The following is a 16,138-nucleotide window of genomic DNA, read 5'->3' on the forward strand; positions in this document are numbered from 1 at the left end:
TATGATTTGCCGGGGCTGAAACTGCCAGCGACGGAAGCTTAACAATGCACATCTGAGCTCTCTTCACATCCAGCAACAAAAAGAGGTGAGATACGGAAAGCAAAGAGGCTCAACTCAAGGCTTTAAACTGAGGAATAACAAACCAATCAGCGACTCTGACGCGGTTCTGCTCAGGGGAAATCTTCAGCATGTGCAGCCATGTCAGCCTTCAGACTGATATGATTCAGTTTCTGCCGAATCACCTCGCACTGCAACACTCAGCAGTTCTGCCTAAGTCTTCCTGCTCTGAATGGTAAATGCTTAGTCTGCATCGCACTGTGGGAAGGGTCTGAAGGACTGAATAACAGCAGCTTAGGAGGCTTTACACACGGCCCATTGAGGAACAAGTTTATCCAGGGTTTTAGCTCAGAAACGAGCGTGTATCCCATCATTAATTAATTTAGTCTGCCCTTAGTTTGTGGTATCCTTGTTTCAAGAGTCAAAGGGCAAGAGAAGAAGAGACGAAGAGAGGGAGATAGTCCGCCTACAGTGTTTGACAGCACAGTTGAGGTAAGCTGAAAACAATAAAGATGAATAGACTGAGAATCCACCGGGGGAGAAAAGGAAGTCACACCTTCCATGTGGGGAGAAATTGCTCGTCAAGTGACCACTTCCATCACACCGCGTTGTGGGGCATCTGCCACCGAGAAAATAGACAGATTTATAAGCCCAAAGGGAAGAAGAGGAAAAAAGGGATGTTTCAGATTTTTGTTTGGTTTTCATTGTTTCCAGTTTAGCTTCACTGTCTGTGATGAACTCCTGAGATCACCTACACTCTGCTGCTCACACTGAGGACGGCGTTTACAGACTGTGCATCAAAAAGAGGGAGCCTACAGAACAGTTTATGATCAGTGTGGACGCATGGAGAGAAATTTAAGTCAGATAGCCAGCAGCACGGGATGGGGAGGGAGAGGGAGCAGTGAGGCTTAACTGGTAAAAAAGAGAGGGATGAAAACAAAAGAATAAACAGGATGAGAGGGGAGAGGGGGAGAGAAGGAGGGCTCTTACGTTATCAGGTCCTTCTTACTCTCTTTGCACTGGACGTACTTGGGCTTGTGGCTGGGCATGTTCACATCTGTGGTGTAGGAGCTGTCGTCCAGCAGGTCGTGGAACGGGTCCAGGTCGTCCTGCTGAGAGGGAAGGCGAGACAAAGGGGAAGAGAAGAGAAAGAGAGAGAGAGGGGTTATTTGCAGGTTTGATTAAACGCATGCATTCTACAGTTTTTTATATTAAAGGTTTTATTTATGTTTTCGCCTTTAATGGACAGGACAGCTGAAGAGAGACAGGAAATATGGGGAGCAGAGAGCGGGGGAGGACATGCAGTAAAGATCGAGGCTGGAATCGAGCCTGCGACCTCTGCAATGAGGACTGTAGTCTCTGTGCATGGGGCGCACACTTAGACCGCTAGGCCATCGGCGCCCCGCATTCTACAGTTTTCAACCCTTTATATCAGCTGTGCACGTAATGAACGATGAAGACTTCCTCTCCTCTGTGTCTGCTCCTTCCTCCCTCACTCTGCATCCACAGCTGTCAGACAATGAAGCCTCGTCAATTTGAATCCTAATGCTTGAGCCCGCGTGACTATTGAGCCTCACCTGTCAGTCTACCGGCTCAGAAATAGAAGCTCTGGGGGAGAAATAATGACTCAGTGTCAAACAAACAGGACGAGAGCGTTCATGAGCTCACTTTCTGGTGTCATTTTTTAACTAACTAAGAATTATGAACTTTTTGTTGACACTGCAGCACAGCCTGATGTGAATGAGGATTTAAACAGAGGAAAAAAATCCCTGTGAGTTACATTCATTACGGTGAGAACGACAGGCTATATGTCACTCCAGAGGACAGCCTTGTTTGTTTTATGATCTGAATTTTAGTGAAACTGAGAAAGAGCTTCCTATTTTTGGTTCCCTGTCTTTAACTCTTCACTCACACCCTCTATAGTAAGATTACTCTTATGTTTGTAGTTTCTTTCAGGTGGATAATCATGAACCTTTTTGTTAACAGAGTGAGCTTTTACATAAGTTGTCATTCAGAAATGACACATCTGACCTCGTCTCTGCAGCTGCTCTTTAGAGCCCAAAAGGCTTTAATGTGCATGACTTGAAATATCTGATATTCTTGTGTGTGCAGAGCATTCAGGGAGTTGGCTGGCTCCTCTCATGCCAGTGCACCAGCCGGCCTCTAGATGGCACTGTGGTGTAGACTCAGAGCGCTGCTGGTTGTGTTATCTGGGGCTGTGCTTTGTCTGCAGTGCATGCAGTCAGGGCACGACGGCTGTTGATGCAAATCCTCTTTCCTTTCTTCCTTGCTCGCAGTGTATGTACAGTAATGCCCGCAAAGAGACAGGTCCAGATACAGCCCAAATTATCCAGCGCTCAAGCTGTCTCAGAGTGTGTGATGCTGGGTCAGCCAGCGAGCTCCTCCAATTAAAGGGAGCGCAGGCTGAGAGGCAGACAGGAAGGAGGACGACACATGCATACATACAGCCAGCAGAAAGTAGGCTAGGGAAGGATACACACTCCCAAAGAGAACGGGGCACAGACACACTCGTATGAATATTCACGTCTCATGTACTGTACATGCATGTGTCTGCACACACTGACAGGCGCGGCACCCAGCGGTGGTGCATTGATTTCCAGCAGTTCTTTGATGAGATGAGCTATTCCGATTCCCTCCCAAGGTGCTACTTTGCATAATTCATTTTGGAGAAGAGCGAAATGTAAAAACAGAAAGCCAGCATGCGGGGAGCATGATACAAACAGAACTGATACCTCTGTGCAAAGCAACGCTGACATCAATTAACATGCAGATTCATTAGGTTTCCCTCAAAATTCCCTGATATGACTTTCTAATGATGCAAAATATAGCAGTGAGTCAGACAGGGAGGTAAAAAAACCTAGAAGACAATCAGAGAGGAGTGTAAATGTTTGACTTGGAGACTCGGTGTTGAATCAGTGGCTTGAAGGGAATTAATTTGGGCTGAAACACATTGAACAGACAGGAGAAGTGATGCATGCCAACTGTACTGTCTCTCAGCTTCCAACAACATGAAGCATCACCAACCAGTGCTGTATCATTATCTTACACATCACATCTTCCCTCCTTCTGTTGGTGATCTCTGTTTTTATTCTTGTTTCCATTTAATCTCATCATCGTCTCAATGTAAGCTGACATTTATGAGGCGGAAGGGAAAGTCGTCCTTAGGTTTGGATGTTCTTTAAACTGATTTAAATTAAAAACAAAGCCACTGGAATATTAAATCCTTCAGCAAAGAGAGCTAAAGCTTCTATCTTTGGAGTCTTTTTGTTGAACTCATATTGATGACGTCCTTACTTTACGTTACATGTTGTGAAAATTGATTTTGAGAATGCATCAATTTATGATAAAAACTGACTAAAATGAGGAGCATGGAGATCTTGGGAAGTTGCCATGAGTATTGTGTAAGACTATGAGTCTATTGTGAAGACGGTCAGGCTGATAGGCAGCCTGCGCACACTTCTGCAGCCGCTGTTTGTCCTCAGCTGTTGAGTTCAACTTCACAAGAAGATCCACATTCCTCATTTGAATGCAGCAGGCGGCTGGCTGCTCTTCTGATATCCACCTACATGTTACTTTACATAAAGATTCATCTCAGCCTGTAAACTTAACTTTTTCTTATAAAACTGCAACTTTGTTCTCGTTGCTTTACGACTTTAATCTTCTTAATTTATGGGTTTATTCTCATTACATACATGTTAATTTATTCTCTTTATCTTCATACAGTTATATTATATACCCATATTTATACCCATATATTGCTTAATCTGTCATAACCAAACCATAATCACACCATGTCAACCTGTCACAATCTTTTATTTTTATTCTGCCTGTAATTACCACTATTTTAACCATTTGTAACATTTGTATATATCTTAAATCTGTATTATTTTATTTTACTTATTTAAACGTATACTTGGTTGTACTTATGTCTGGGTTGCTGCAACAACCAAATTTCCCCACAGGGATCAAAAACATGTTTCCTGTCCTTGATGTTCCTGTCTGTCATAAGTACCTACTTATTGTTTGCAAATTCCTTTTTTAATTGATAGCATGAGTTTAACTTTTTGGACCATACAACCTCAAGTTTGTACATTTTTTAGAAACATGAGAGACCTGGAGATTCTTAAAGAAAGTCAGCAAAAATTACAATGTATGCTTTGAATGTCTACTGCAGGAAAAACTTTCAAAATGAAAGTGGGGAGACTATTTGAAATACATTGGTAATGGGGATTGAGCTTGAACTAAGGCACATATACTGTATAGCAGTGTACTGCTTCCATTAGATTGGAGTAGATCATGGTGCAGGTTTTTTTTTAATTTATTTATTTTATTATTGCGTTGTTTTTTTTTTTTTTTAATTTTTAACTGTGGGTTTTGGTTTCAATTATTATTAGTTAAATGTGTTTATTTTAATCTTTCTGTTCATTTATATAATTATTATTTTATTGATATATTGTTCAATGTAAGAAAAAATAGATATTTAATTTTCACCCAAATGTGATAAGTCTTATGTAAAAATCAATAAAATATTAATTACAAAAAAAACCTCTCAAAATGGAAAAATTAGAATATTTCAAGAGAAAAAAATGCATTAGTAATGATTGAAAATATTTGCATGTTTCTATATAAAGAAATATTTGATGAAGATTTGATTTAAAAAAACAGACGTTTGCATTTTTGCATGTATGAAACTCAAGACTTTCCTCTTTGTTGAGCATTTTCCATTGATGCCCCTAAATCATGGAATACCCTCTAACAGAGTTTAAAGTTGATAACCGTTCCCTCTTTTGCAGAATTTAAAACTTTGATCAGTGACCACTGTGTCTTAAACTGTATCTGATTCAATGAATCTATTGTTTTGTGAATAATTGTGTGTTTGTTCATTGTTTCTAATGTGCCTGTGATCTTGACGACATTGGAAATGAGGGAAACATCATAAATAAAGGTTTGAATTGAATTGAATTGAAGATTTATGACCCTAAACATCCTTTTAGCTTAGGAATTGAAAATGCATTTATGAACACCTGTAGAAATGACATCACAGAAGCCAAAAAGCCAAGCAGGTTACAGCAGAGCGTTGCTGTTGCAGAGTTATGAGGGTAAAGGACACTGAATGATTATTTCAGACTGTGTTTTTCCCTCAATCCTGAAAAAAAGAAGATATAAAACATCATATCTAGTTCAGTCTCCTCCACATTTACCTCTTTCTCGTCCTCGTCTATGTGTTTGATCTTGGTGTAGTCTACAGGCAGGTCCCAGCAGTCGGCGGGGTCCCCTATGCCGTAGCAGCGAGAGCCCAGCAGGACGGCCTGCCGCTGGGGGGACATGGGCTCTAGAGGGGTGAGTACCGAGTCCCCACCGCCGCCGCCGCTGCACAGAGGCTTGCTCAAACTCAGGTCCAACGTACCGTTCTCATCAACATCTAGACCCGGGCTCTGGAGGGTGTGTGTGTGGATGTGGTGTGTGTGTGTCAGGGGAGAGTAGTAGGGAAAAGATGCGTGTGTGTGTGTGCGTGTGTTGAGTCATGAGGAAGGGTAAGAGGATGCACAGAACAAAAGGAGGCAGGGATGGAGAGAAAGGGATAAAAGGGAGAGAGAGTTTCTGATTAAATAGCAGTCAAACATTTTCATATTCGAGGATCAGAGCTGGGCAAAACAGTCGCTCACTACACGCTGAATACTAAAGAAGTACATGAAAAGTGCTCGGATTTTCTTTTGTTCCTCCAGTGATGTGTTCACTTTGGAGACGTCTGCAAAGATGGATCAAAATCAAAAACCTTACAGAAAATACTCCTTTTTATTTCTCTGCCCAAGTCTGACGACGAGGAAACATTAAACACTCGAAGAGTACGGGGAACAATGTGAGAGGGTCAGAAGAAGAAGAGGAAGAGGTGATCAGTGCTCAAGGACGAGTGCATCCCTCTGTCTGCCCCTCCTCTCCTCTTTCTCTCTCTTTCCTTCCTTCCATCCCGCTCTGGTCTCTTCTCTCGCTCTGGTGTGTGTGCATGACTTTGTGTTGTGTATGTGTGAGACTAATGTGAGCGGACATCAGAGGGGGGCAGGGGGGCTGAGGGTTAGGGGTGGGGTTGATGAGCGGCAGACTGCTGCAAACCCAAAAATAGAGGCAGAACTGTTCTGTGTTCTGGATGAAAGTGGGCCACATCCAACACGAGCGAGCGAGCTGTGAATCTATAGATCTATGCACGCATGCCGTCTCTTTCATGTAGCATACACTGCTTACACTAAAGAGCCACTATCCCATAAGGATTATATTTGGTAAGGCTTGTGAATGTGTTTGTGTCCTTGCTCTCATTAATATCCCTCCCGCTTCTCATCTCCCCTCTCTTCCTCCACCTCCTCCTCCTCCTCTGCATCCTCCTCGCTGCCTTTGCTCCCTTTCATGAGAAGGAAAGCCCGCTCTAAAGCTGATTCCAGCCGACAGTGTCCCTAGGGGTGGATTCTCCTGGTGTCTGAAGCCAAAACCTCTGTGACGCACATTGACTCAAACGCACGGGGTGATAGATTTGGAACAGGGCATGAATACTGCAACATCTGCGGCTTAAATAAAGTAGTAGAAAGGGGCAGAAAAACAGGATTACTGCTGGGTCATTAGTCTTTGGAAAAAATATCAAAGTATAAATAATGAAAGGTGCTGTACAAATATTCGGCAGTCCAGCCAGACAAACAGAGAAGGCTGGCTGCTAAATATGAAAGTGTTCATTACACAGTCGGCATCTCGACTCAAAACACGATACAACTCACGATGTTGGGTTCACCGTACGATACTTTAATGCTGTAATTAATGTTACTCAATGCCCTGCTCTGACAAAATGTGCTTTTATTTTGAAAGGACGAAAAAGGTACATCCTCCAGATCAGGGGTTCCCAAACTTTTCAGCCTGTGACCCCCAAAATATATGTGCCCAAGACTCGTGACCCCCACTGTCCCTCGAAGTGATTTAATGTGGCTTCATTTTGCAGGGCCCGTATGCACGTCCAGCCATTAATGATGAAAACGGGCCGTTTGTACTAATGACTGAAAAACATCGATTAGCGGTATGCATGAGCCAGGTTAACGCCCCAGCAAAGCATTACATTTAATGGCGGTAGACCCCACCATTACAGGTGCTAATGGCAGGATTACTGCACCTGTTGGTGGCGATGCTTGTTGCACAAAGCCGCTGTCATGTTGCTTATTTTATTTTGTAGGTCTTCTACTGTGCGCTCAGAAACACCACACGCATTTACCCGGTTCAATATCTGCAGCCAAACTTTCCCTTTCTCCTTGTTTGTAATCTGTGATGCTTGACTTGCTGATAACAGCTGTTTGTTCATTATTCTATATTCTTCTAATAAAATGGGAATTTCATCTTCTGCTGAAATTTTTTTTTTCTTGATCTTATCTCAGACACACCGTTATCACTCGCCATGTTTATTGTTGCCTATGCGTAGTAGGCATGAGCAATTCAAATTTGCTGGACAGAGGTTTTCCAGGAGGTTCCCTGGACAAATGATGTTTTTGCACCAGCCTCGCTTTCATGGCGCAATTAGTTAATTGGCCAATTATTTGCAGTTGTGCATACGGCTAACACTACGGCCAAATGAAAATGCGGGACTCAACCAGGCATACTGTGACGTAAAGAGGGTTTGAGCCTCCTAGCCAACAGCTATGTGTGGAGTCAAGTCAGTCATGTCCTTATTTGGGCAAAAACTCGTAATCTTAATATCCTCTGAACCGTCGCGTGAGAAAAAAAATCATCCCCCGACCCAAGCTGTTTTTTTTAACCAGGCTGTAAACATGTTTATTAATGCTGCAATGATCGTCTTTTTTGAATTGGTGTGTATGTGGTTCATTGTGTTTCTACAGCCAGCCTCAAGCGGATTCTCAATGAATTGCAGTTTATAACACTCCCGCCTGGGCTTTATAGCTTGAGACCTGAGGTTGCTGCTTGGTTAAGACTTATGGTCCCGTTTGTGTAATGGATGGACGTGCATACGGGCCCCTGGTGTAGAGGCGCTAGCTGGAACTCGGTTAGTGGTAGAGAGAGATTAGCCACTAATCCGTTGATAGTGGATAGAGAGATTAAATGAATCAAAGTGAAATATGCTTAAGAGGTTGTTAAATATCCGTCGTCAGGCCGCCTGGGTATCGTCTGTGTGTGAAACACTAGAGGTGAACATCTGATGCTAAGTCGACTTGAGAAAACAACTAAAATACTTCTATCACAAAAAAAACAAAACTGGACGCATGTCAAAACAAGAGAAGTTAAGGCAGGTGGCGCCCTCTGCTGTTCAACAAAATGTACCACGCTTTGTTTGAGTCGTCCTTTTCGTGTGCTACCGTAACATCCCCACTTTTAAGCAGCACACTCTGTTGAGCTCATCTACTGGCTCCTGATCACGCTGCAGCCGTTATCACCTGTTTCTCAGCAATCTACTGGATCAACTCCAAAGATTTAAGACCCAGAGAGTTTGTGATTTAGAGCCCGAAATATTAAAATCTTGACCCCAGGTTTGAGAATGTTTAACTATCCTCGAATGGAAACTCAAACAGTGTCTGTAAAAATGAAGGTCAAGCTGCCGATGAACCGATCTGACGCCTCGTCATGTGCCTCCGTGACTTGCTGTGTCCTTGCGAACACGCTCAGAGGTCCGCCCTCCTCCCCGTGTCAGCTATTGTTTTGTTTGTCACCATAAATTAACGTGACCCACCCCTTCATATCGAATTAACGAGGATGAAATGTGAGGATGAGCACCACCTCCTTCATTAGAGACCACCCGGCTCCACGCACGCCCCCCTCAATAACCCCTGACCTCTGTTACTATGGGGACTCTGGGAGGGAGACCGAGGCTACATGCTTATTCTGACCATGTTAGTTCCTACTTCTCATAGTTTCAGGAGGGACATGTTTGGGTGTGACGGTGTTACTAATCTGACTGATCAACCCACCTTAATCTCAAAAACATAGACATAGTAAGAATTTCAGTAACTGAATTACTCCTGACATATTTTTTACTTTAACTACTGATGCAGCTTCACCAAGCTATAATTCTACCACATTAAATACATTCACCTATTTCAGACGAACCGCCTCAAAGACTCAGAGAAAGAGAGAGAGAGAGAGACGAGGATAGGCAGGCTGAAAGACAAGGAGACGTGGATATATATGGGTGTGCGTGCGGGTGTGTGAAGTTTCATTCAGACGTAGAAAGGAACAGTGTGTGCCATGAGGTGAGGTGTTAAGATGAAAGAGGAAAGAAGAAGAAGAAGAAGAAGAAGAAATCAAAAAAGCCCTCTGAAGTTTCCCATCTTCCCATCCTGCCCTGAGAGCTTCCTGCCCGTCTGGCCCGGAGCAGGAGGACGACAGACAATGAAGTGAAGTACGACCGGAGGAAGTACTGACTGCTTCAGGCGTTTGTACCCGCCAAGTTTATTCCGTTCCACTTTTCTTTGGAAATGTGTTGCTTTTGGCTTTCATCCTTTCTGCTTCCTTTCTCCTGCCTCCTGTCTTTTTCCTGAGTTCCTTTCCTCTCCTCTCCTCTCCTCTCCTCTCCCTCGTTCTCATTCTCCAGCGGTCTCTGCTGTCAACATTAGCATTAAGCCAGCATTAGCCCTCTGCTGCGCGTTCTCTTTCCTCGGCCCCATTTTCCAGCTCAGCATCTCGGTGCAGATAATACTGAAACACCGTCACCTTATCTCCTCAGAAATGACACACTGGGCTCACGCCGTGTCAAACGCTGCTTCGTCCTGCTCCTATCTGATCCCCAGACGGAAAATAAAAAACTGCCCTGCTGAGCCCTGAGTGTAAGACACAGCCCCAGATCTTTAATGGAATGTGTGTGTGAGTGTGAGTGTGCTTGTGTGTGTGTGTGTGTGTAGCTGAAGTCTCCTATCTCTGTCAGTTTTCACTGCCAGCATTAATATAATGAAGGACGCACAGAGATAATCTGTCCATGGATCGGTGTGAGTGCAGCAGGAGGCCGAAGTCTAACGAAGGTGAAGTGATGGTACAGGAGGTTTCAGGGTCAAATCAGGTGACTTCCTGCTCAACAAACACCTGGTTTTTAAAAAAGTGTTTACACTAGGGATGTAAATTTGAAGCATTTTCCTGTGAGCAACACCTTCAGTCAGCTGATTCACATCGAAACATGCCTTAAACTTAAAACACCTCCCTGATAGCTGAACCAAATATAAGACCACATGATGTTTGATAGAAAATCGAAACAAAAAAAAGTGTTGGAGTAAGTTCTTCACAATCAATTAATGGATACTTGATTAATTGTTGACATCCCTAGAACAGACAGTTTAATAAGCAATCTAATGAACCTCCTTTGGTTCTTGGAGTCAGCCTCAAGTGGACACTCTGGGAACTGCAGTTCTCCCTCACTGGCTTCATTTCTGACAACAGTCTGCTGTTTGGTTTGTGACGGAGTGTTCCTTTAAAGAGAAGGCTAAATAAGGTCAAACAGAGTGATGTTTGGGGCAGTTGTGTGTGTTGTTCCATGTGATATAAAATCGAAACAAAAAAATGTATCAATTAATAATCAATTAATCGATACTCGATTAATTGTTGACATCCCTAGTTTACACCTGTGAGTCTCTCTGCAGGAGAAGTCAAGGTAATCAAACATGCTGTATGAAATGATCCTTCCTCCGCCCTCCTACCTGTGAGCACAGGTCCTGGGGTTTCCCCCCCATGCCGTGGGGCATCTCTCTGCAGCGCGTGGACAGGTTGAGGATGGCCGTGGCGGCCATGTGGGCGGCCTCCATGTCGTGGCTGTAGTCGAAGCTGCTCTTGCTGCAGGTGCTGCTGGCGCTGCTTCCCCCGCCCCCTCTGCCTCCTCCGCCCATGCCCCCTCCTCCTCCACCTCCACAGCTCAGGCTGCTGCTGCTGCTGCTAGGGGCGTAGGTGCTGGTGGTGCTGCTGGCCGAGCTGGAGTTCTTGCAGTAGCGTTTGGCTGTGAGGGGGGAATTAAAGAAATCCAGAGTGAGAAGAGGGCTGAAGGCGTTTACAGGAGGTAAACTACTGAAGGTGGTCTGTGGATTAGTTTGACTTCAAATGTGTTTGATTGATTTATTGTAGGATTTCTGAAAGGCCTGACGCTAGAAGAGGACGACTGCTTCCTTTACCAGTTACAGTTTGAAGATGTGAAACCTTAAAGAGACATGCGAGTAGTTCAGACCGGGGTGGCCCTTCTCTATATTCTGTTGTTTAAATAAATAGAACGTTCAAACATGTTTGGAATTGCTCCAGCACACTGCCTCAGCTGGAAGCCATCACATGGCTGAAATAGCTGCAAATCACCCTCTGTAGATGACAGCGCCTGATCAAAACGCATCCAGTGTAAGTGCTTGTTTCAGCCGCTGACTGCAGACGGTTCAGATGGTTACTGGAATTGTCTTTCAGAAATTACTGAAGAGTCTCCTCAGAAACCAAAAACAGGCGTTGCATAGCCTTCCTCAAATGTAATCTCGAAACTCCCCAAAAAAATAACATGTTTTTTGTTTTACCCTGAAAGGTCATTCTTGATACCGGGAATATTTGAAGCATAAGGAATATTTTGCAAGGGAAGACTGCAGGAAATGACAAAGACATCCTTATAACTTCTATGTGAAGTCAAGAACTGATCAGTGAGTGAGGTCTTACCGTCGTATCCTTTGGGCGAGGTGTCTCGTTGTCCGTGAACTTTGGGTGCGATGGCCCGTTTCCCGTACACTTGGTGGTTGTTGCTGCCGTCGAAGGCGCTGTAGTCGAAGCTGGTCTTGGAGTACTTCTCCAGCTCCTTGGCCAGGTTGGAGCGGGGCGTGCTGGTGGAAACATTGTTCTTGTAACCATACTGAGGATAGTCCAGTTGTTTGACAAAGCACATAGGCCTGGAAAATAAATGACGAGGGGGTGGAAGTTGGACCGAGGCACTCAACATTGCCCAGGGGAAGGTGAGGGAGCGGGAGGTTTGGGTTAAAAAAAAAAGGGTGGATGCAAAGGGAAGGGGCGGACCGGCATGGAAGAAACTCCAAGGGAAGAAAATGGAGGATGGTGCTGAGGATGGAGGGGTGACGGAGGGTTTGATATGTCCTTTTTATCCACCACAGCGTGGGTGTTTTCTTCCTCTTGCTTATAGAAAAAACTCTGTTACACAAGCGTTTTCTATGCCTAGTAAATAAAACAGCCAGAATTTAATTTCTGCATATCTGTTATTACACTTCCATACTCCTCGTATGCCTTTATTATTTGATTTGCATCTATATACTCAATCTGAGAGCAGGAAGAAATGAAATGTAAGATCCAGCGCTGCAGTTAAATCTAAATAAAAAAATCCAGGATTACTTATGACTTTTCATCACAGCTTTTTCATGACTATCAAAGACTTCCTCAGTCAAAAGGCTCTGCCTGCGCTCTGACAAATGAGGCCAATTTTGTTAAAATCTAATAAAGTGATTTTCCTTCAATAGAGAGCACAAACATGAACATGCAGTCTCGCTGAAGTATTCTCAGGGGACAGAAAAACATCAACATAAAACATAGAGGGGACCTTGGAAATCTCGACAGCTTTGCAACATGCAGGACGGAAAAAACGAAACGTTCCGATCTGAGTGAAAAGCAGATCTTTACATCCTGAGTGTTTCATTTCAAAATAAGAACACCTGAAAATATGAACACGCATGTCCTTTCAGCAGAAGAGAAAAACCACCATAGATCATTCAAGAAAAGGTGAATAGTATTTGAAATTCTGCCTTTTTTTATTTAATATTCAAAACTTTTCAGACCCAAATTTTAGACTTTTATTTTGACAGCAAAAAATACCAGAATACAAAAAAAAACTACAAAATGTTGGGTTTAAAAAAAAAAAAATTTCCTTAACATGTTGATTTAAAATATTTTTCCCCCTCCATAGAATTCTTTTGAATAATGAATAATAAAAATAATAATTTGAAAGTTGTTAACACATTTTTTCATGTTTTTTCACATGTTTCTCAACTTGACCAAGGAAACTGGATCTGCAGGTGTGATCTTGTGCATACGTATTTATTCACTGTTTCACATATAGAGAATTATGTATGCCAGTGTAATGTTTAGTCATGTAAAATAATTTGTTTAAAACTCAACAAAAACCTCTCTTGGTATGTGAGGATCTAAATGTAATAATAGTTTAGAAACAGAAGCTGCAGTCGTTTGAAACTCAAGTAATATGCTTACAAAGTTCTCTTTCCTGATTCTTACCCAGGGCAGCAAAGTGCTCAAATCAAACCCCACACTTCTCCATAATGCACATGAAACCATATCACATGCTTCCACACTCACACAGAATGTCTTGATCAGTGAGGTGAAGATCACAGCCTACCTTAAGACTCGGTCCGAGGCTTGGTTGGACTTGGGGACGACGTCGCAGCTCTGGTGCTTCTCCTGGGCTTTGGCCAACTTCTCGGCTGCAGCGATGGGACAACCTGACAGACTGAAACGAGAGACGGACTTAAGTGGCGGAGTGAAACTTGACACGTTTTGATATGTGAAAATGTTACATGGTATGGACATGCTGTAAAATGTGCAGCTTGTTAGAGGACTTGGCTGAAAACAGCTGTCAGCCAAACAATTCAAGGTCTACCGGTTTTTAAAAAAGTCTCTGTGCAAACTGCAAAATCATTCATTTTCATCCTTTTAACACCTCTGTAACGACAAAATTGGCAACAGCTTGCATGTGTCTGGTTGAGCAGCTTGAAATAATTCTCAGAATAGATATCCCCATATGGACTAATGTGCATTTTTATGTGCATTCTGCAGCATTTTGTTTCCCTGCTGACAGGACACACACATTTATATACACATGGGATCTACACGTCCAGTGTGCTCCTACAGAATTATGGCTGTAAAACTTCCTCCTGACAACTAACTGACCAAATGTGACAAAAGTTCATGCTGTTATCCTTAACCCCTATTATTCTCCATCCAGTCTGTCAGCTGCAGTGTGCCGGGCTGCAGTGAAAGAATTACCTTTGACAGTGGCCTGAAGCCAGTGTGGAGTTGCGTTCGTGAGCACCTGTCATCAGACGTGCATGAATGCATGCAGGGGGGAAGAGTGTGCGGTAGTTTATGCCGGCTCTGTCTCGTAAAAGTGAAAGTTTACTGTGCGTGTCCATATGTGTGCCTATTTTGCGCTGCAGCCGTGTCATGTCAGTGAGCACAGCGGGGAGGCTTTCTGGTCCTCCCAGGTCTGCACCTCTCCTGTCACCCTGGCTGAGTGGCAGAAAGGTGCTAATGGCTGCTGCTATGCTCAACTCCCTGAGCATCTGCTGTGGGTGACACTCCTCTTTCACTGTCACCTCGCCCCGTCTGACAGCACCCGCAAGAGCGCCCAGCTATTTCAGTGCTCCCCTCCAAACCTGCACCTGATGGATGCCATTTTTCGACAAGAGCTGATAAATGATTTATGCTGTGGAGGATGTGAAACGCTGCATTTTAATCAGTCGCAGTTAAACTATGAAATTGTTGGGAAGCTGAACTACTTTAACTCTTTCCTTCTACCCAACATGATAAAAATGTCTGCACGTATCTCAGGTGCAGCTTCTTTACACGACAACAAAGAGAAAGCAACACACGGCTCCTGACCAGGACATGCATAGGTTTAGTCTGAAACATTGATGTGTTCATGCGATGAACTCTAAACCTTTGTCTTTGTGGAATACTTGAGTCTGTGTCGCTCTGCAGTTACAACAGGGAAACCTTTAGTTATCGTCAGGGTCTCTTTGTCTTTATGCTGAGCTTCTCTTGCTCTGTCCTGTACTTCAAATCATGGCTACCAAAACTGAGCCTTTCATCCTGGAGCTGGAGCTGTCACATTACTTCTCCTAAAATGTGTGCAACACACAAATTGTGCATGCATCATATGCAATACATCTAATACTATTTTCAGCTCCAGATGATAAGCGGCAGGTTAAATTAGAAGCTAGCTCAAACTAGCATCCTGCACAGTGTGGGCTGTAGTTTTGATGCAAAGCTTCATCTATGACAAGTTCTAGCAAAATATAATGAATAAGGCATGACTATCAGAAAACAGAGCTGATATTAAAATCTTTAAACCTTTTTTAGGGCATTTATTGGATTTGCTGCATGACATGTTCAACTCTTTTGCCCTGTTTCAACACGGACAATTTTTAATCAGATTTAAAGTTTGGGGGTTTATTTCTATCTGAAGTTTCCACAACTAATTGAGCTAAATATCTAAAACTACCTCACGTCCACAGTCCTCTCATGTGGGGTTATTAATGTTCTAATTTATTATTTGCTGCTAATTGTTTAGCTTTAGATTCCTGCTCTGAAGAGGTTTGCAACATCGTACCACAAAATTTGTACCGTCGTGTTTTTATCACCTCAGAAATATTTCTAGAATTCATTCCATTTTTCCTTTTTACAGACACAGAGATGATTTTACATGCTTTTATTTCATCACACCTGGACTACTGTAACTACGGAAGAGGATTAAGGCTACTGGAAAAAAATAAATAAATTAAGGTCCAATTTTTTAAAATTATTATTATTTTGAAATTAAAGTCAGAATTCTGACTTTAATCTCAAAATTCTGACTTTTTTCTCAGAAGAACAATAATTAAAAAAAAAAATTTAGCCTTAATCTCAGAATTCTGACTTTTTTCTCATAATAATAATAATAATAATAATAATAATAATAATAATAATAATAAAAATTTGACCTTAATTATTATTTTTTTCAGTAGCCTTAATCCTCTTCCGTTTGTAACAGTCTTTTTAGCAGCCTGCACAAAAAATCCCTTGATCGTCTCCAAACTGTATAGAACTCAGCTGCTGGGGTTCTTCTTAAAACAAACTTTTATCGGTGAGCCTTTCCTGATTTAATCTGAATTTTATTTAATTTTATTTTTACTGTCTTAAGAGATTCAATATTCAAGATTCAAAGGTTTTTATTGTCAATTTTCACTGTAGATACGAGACATACAGGAAAAACGAGATGCGGTTTCTCTCTTCCAGCTTTTAAATATCTAAAATTGAAATATAAAATACAATAAAATATAGTTATATAAAAACAGCC

General features: G+C 42.6%; 1 protein-coding gene across 1 annotated transcript in view; it reads right to left on the minus strand.

The window, feature by feature from the left end:
• myt1lb (myelin transcription factor 1-like, b) overlaps window positions 1–16,138 on the minus strand; it is a 153,769-nt gene that overhangs the window by 14,385 nt on the left and 123,246 nt on the right. Inside the window, exons 13-17 of the mRNA XM_034675869.1 lie at window positions 13,421–13,531; window positions 11,725–11,951; window positions 10,743–11,035; window positions 5,280–5,513; window positions 1,048–1,169 (exon numbers count right to left, since the gene is read on the minus strand). Coding sequence (XP_034531760.1) covers window positions 1,048–1,169; window positions 5,280–5,513; window positions 10,743–11,035; window positions 11,725–11,951; window positions 13,421–13,531 — 987 coding nt within the window. The remainder of the gene's footprint in view (window positions 1–1,047; window positions 1,170–5,279; window positions 5,514–10,742; window positions 11,036–11,724; window positions 11,952–13,420; window positions 13,532–16,138) is intronic.

The sequence above is a fragment of the Notolabrus celidotus genome, chromosome 22, assembly GCF_009762535.1.
Source record: "Notolabrus celidotus isolate fNotCel1 chromosome 22, fNotCel1.pri, whole genome shotgun sequence".
Classification (NCBI taxonomy): domain Eukaryota; kingdom Metazoa; phylum Chordata; class Actinopteri; order Labriformes; family Labridae; genus Notolabrus; species Notolabrus celidotus.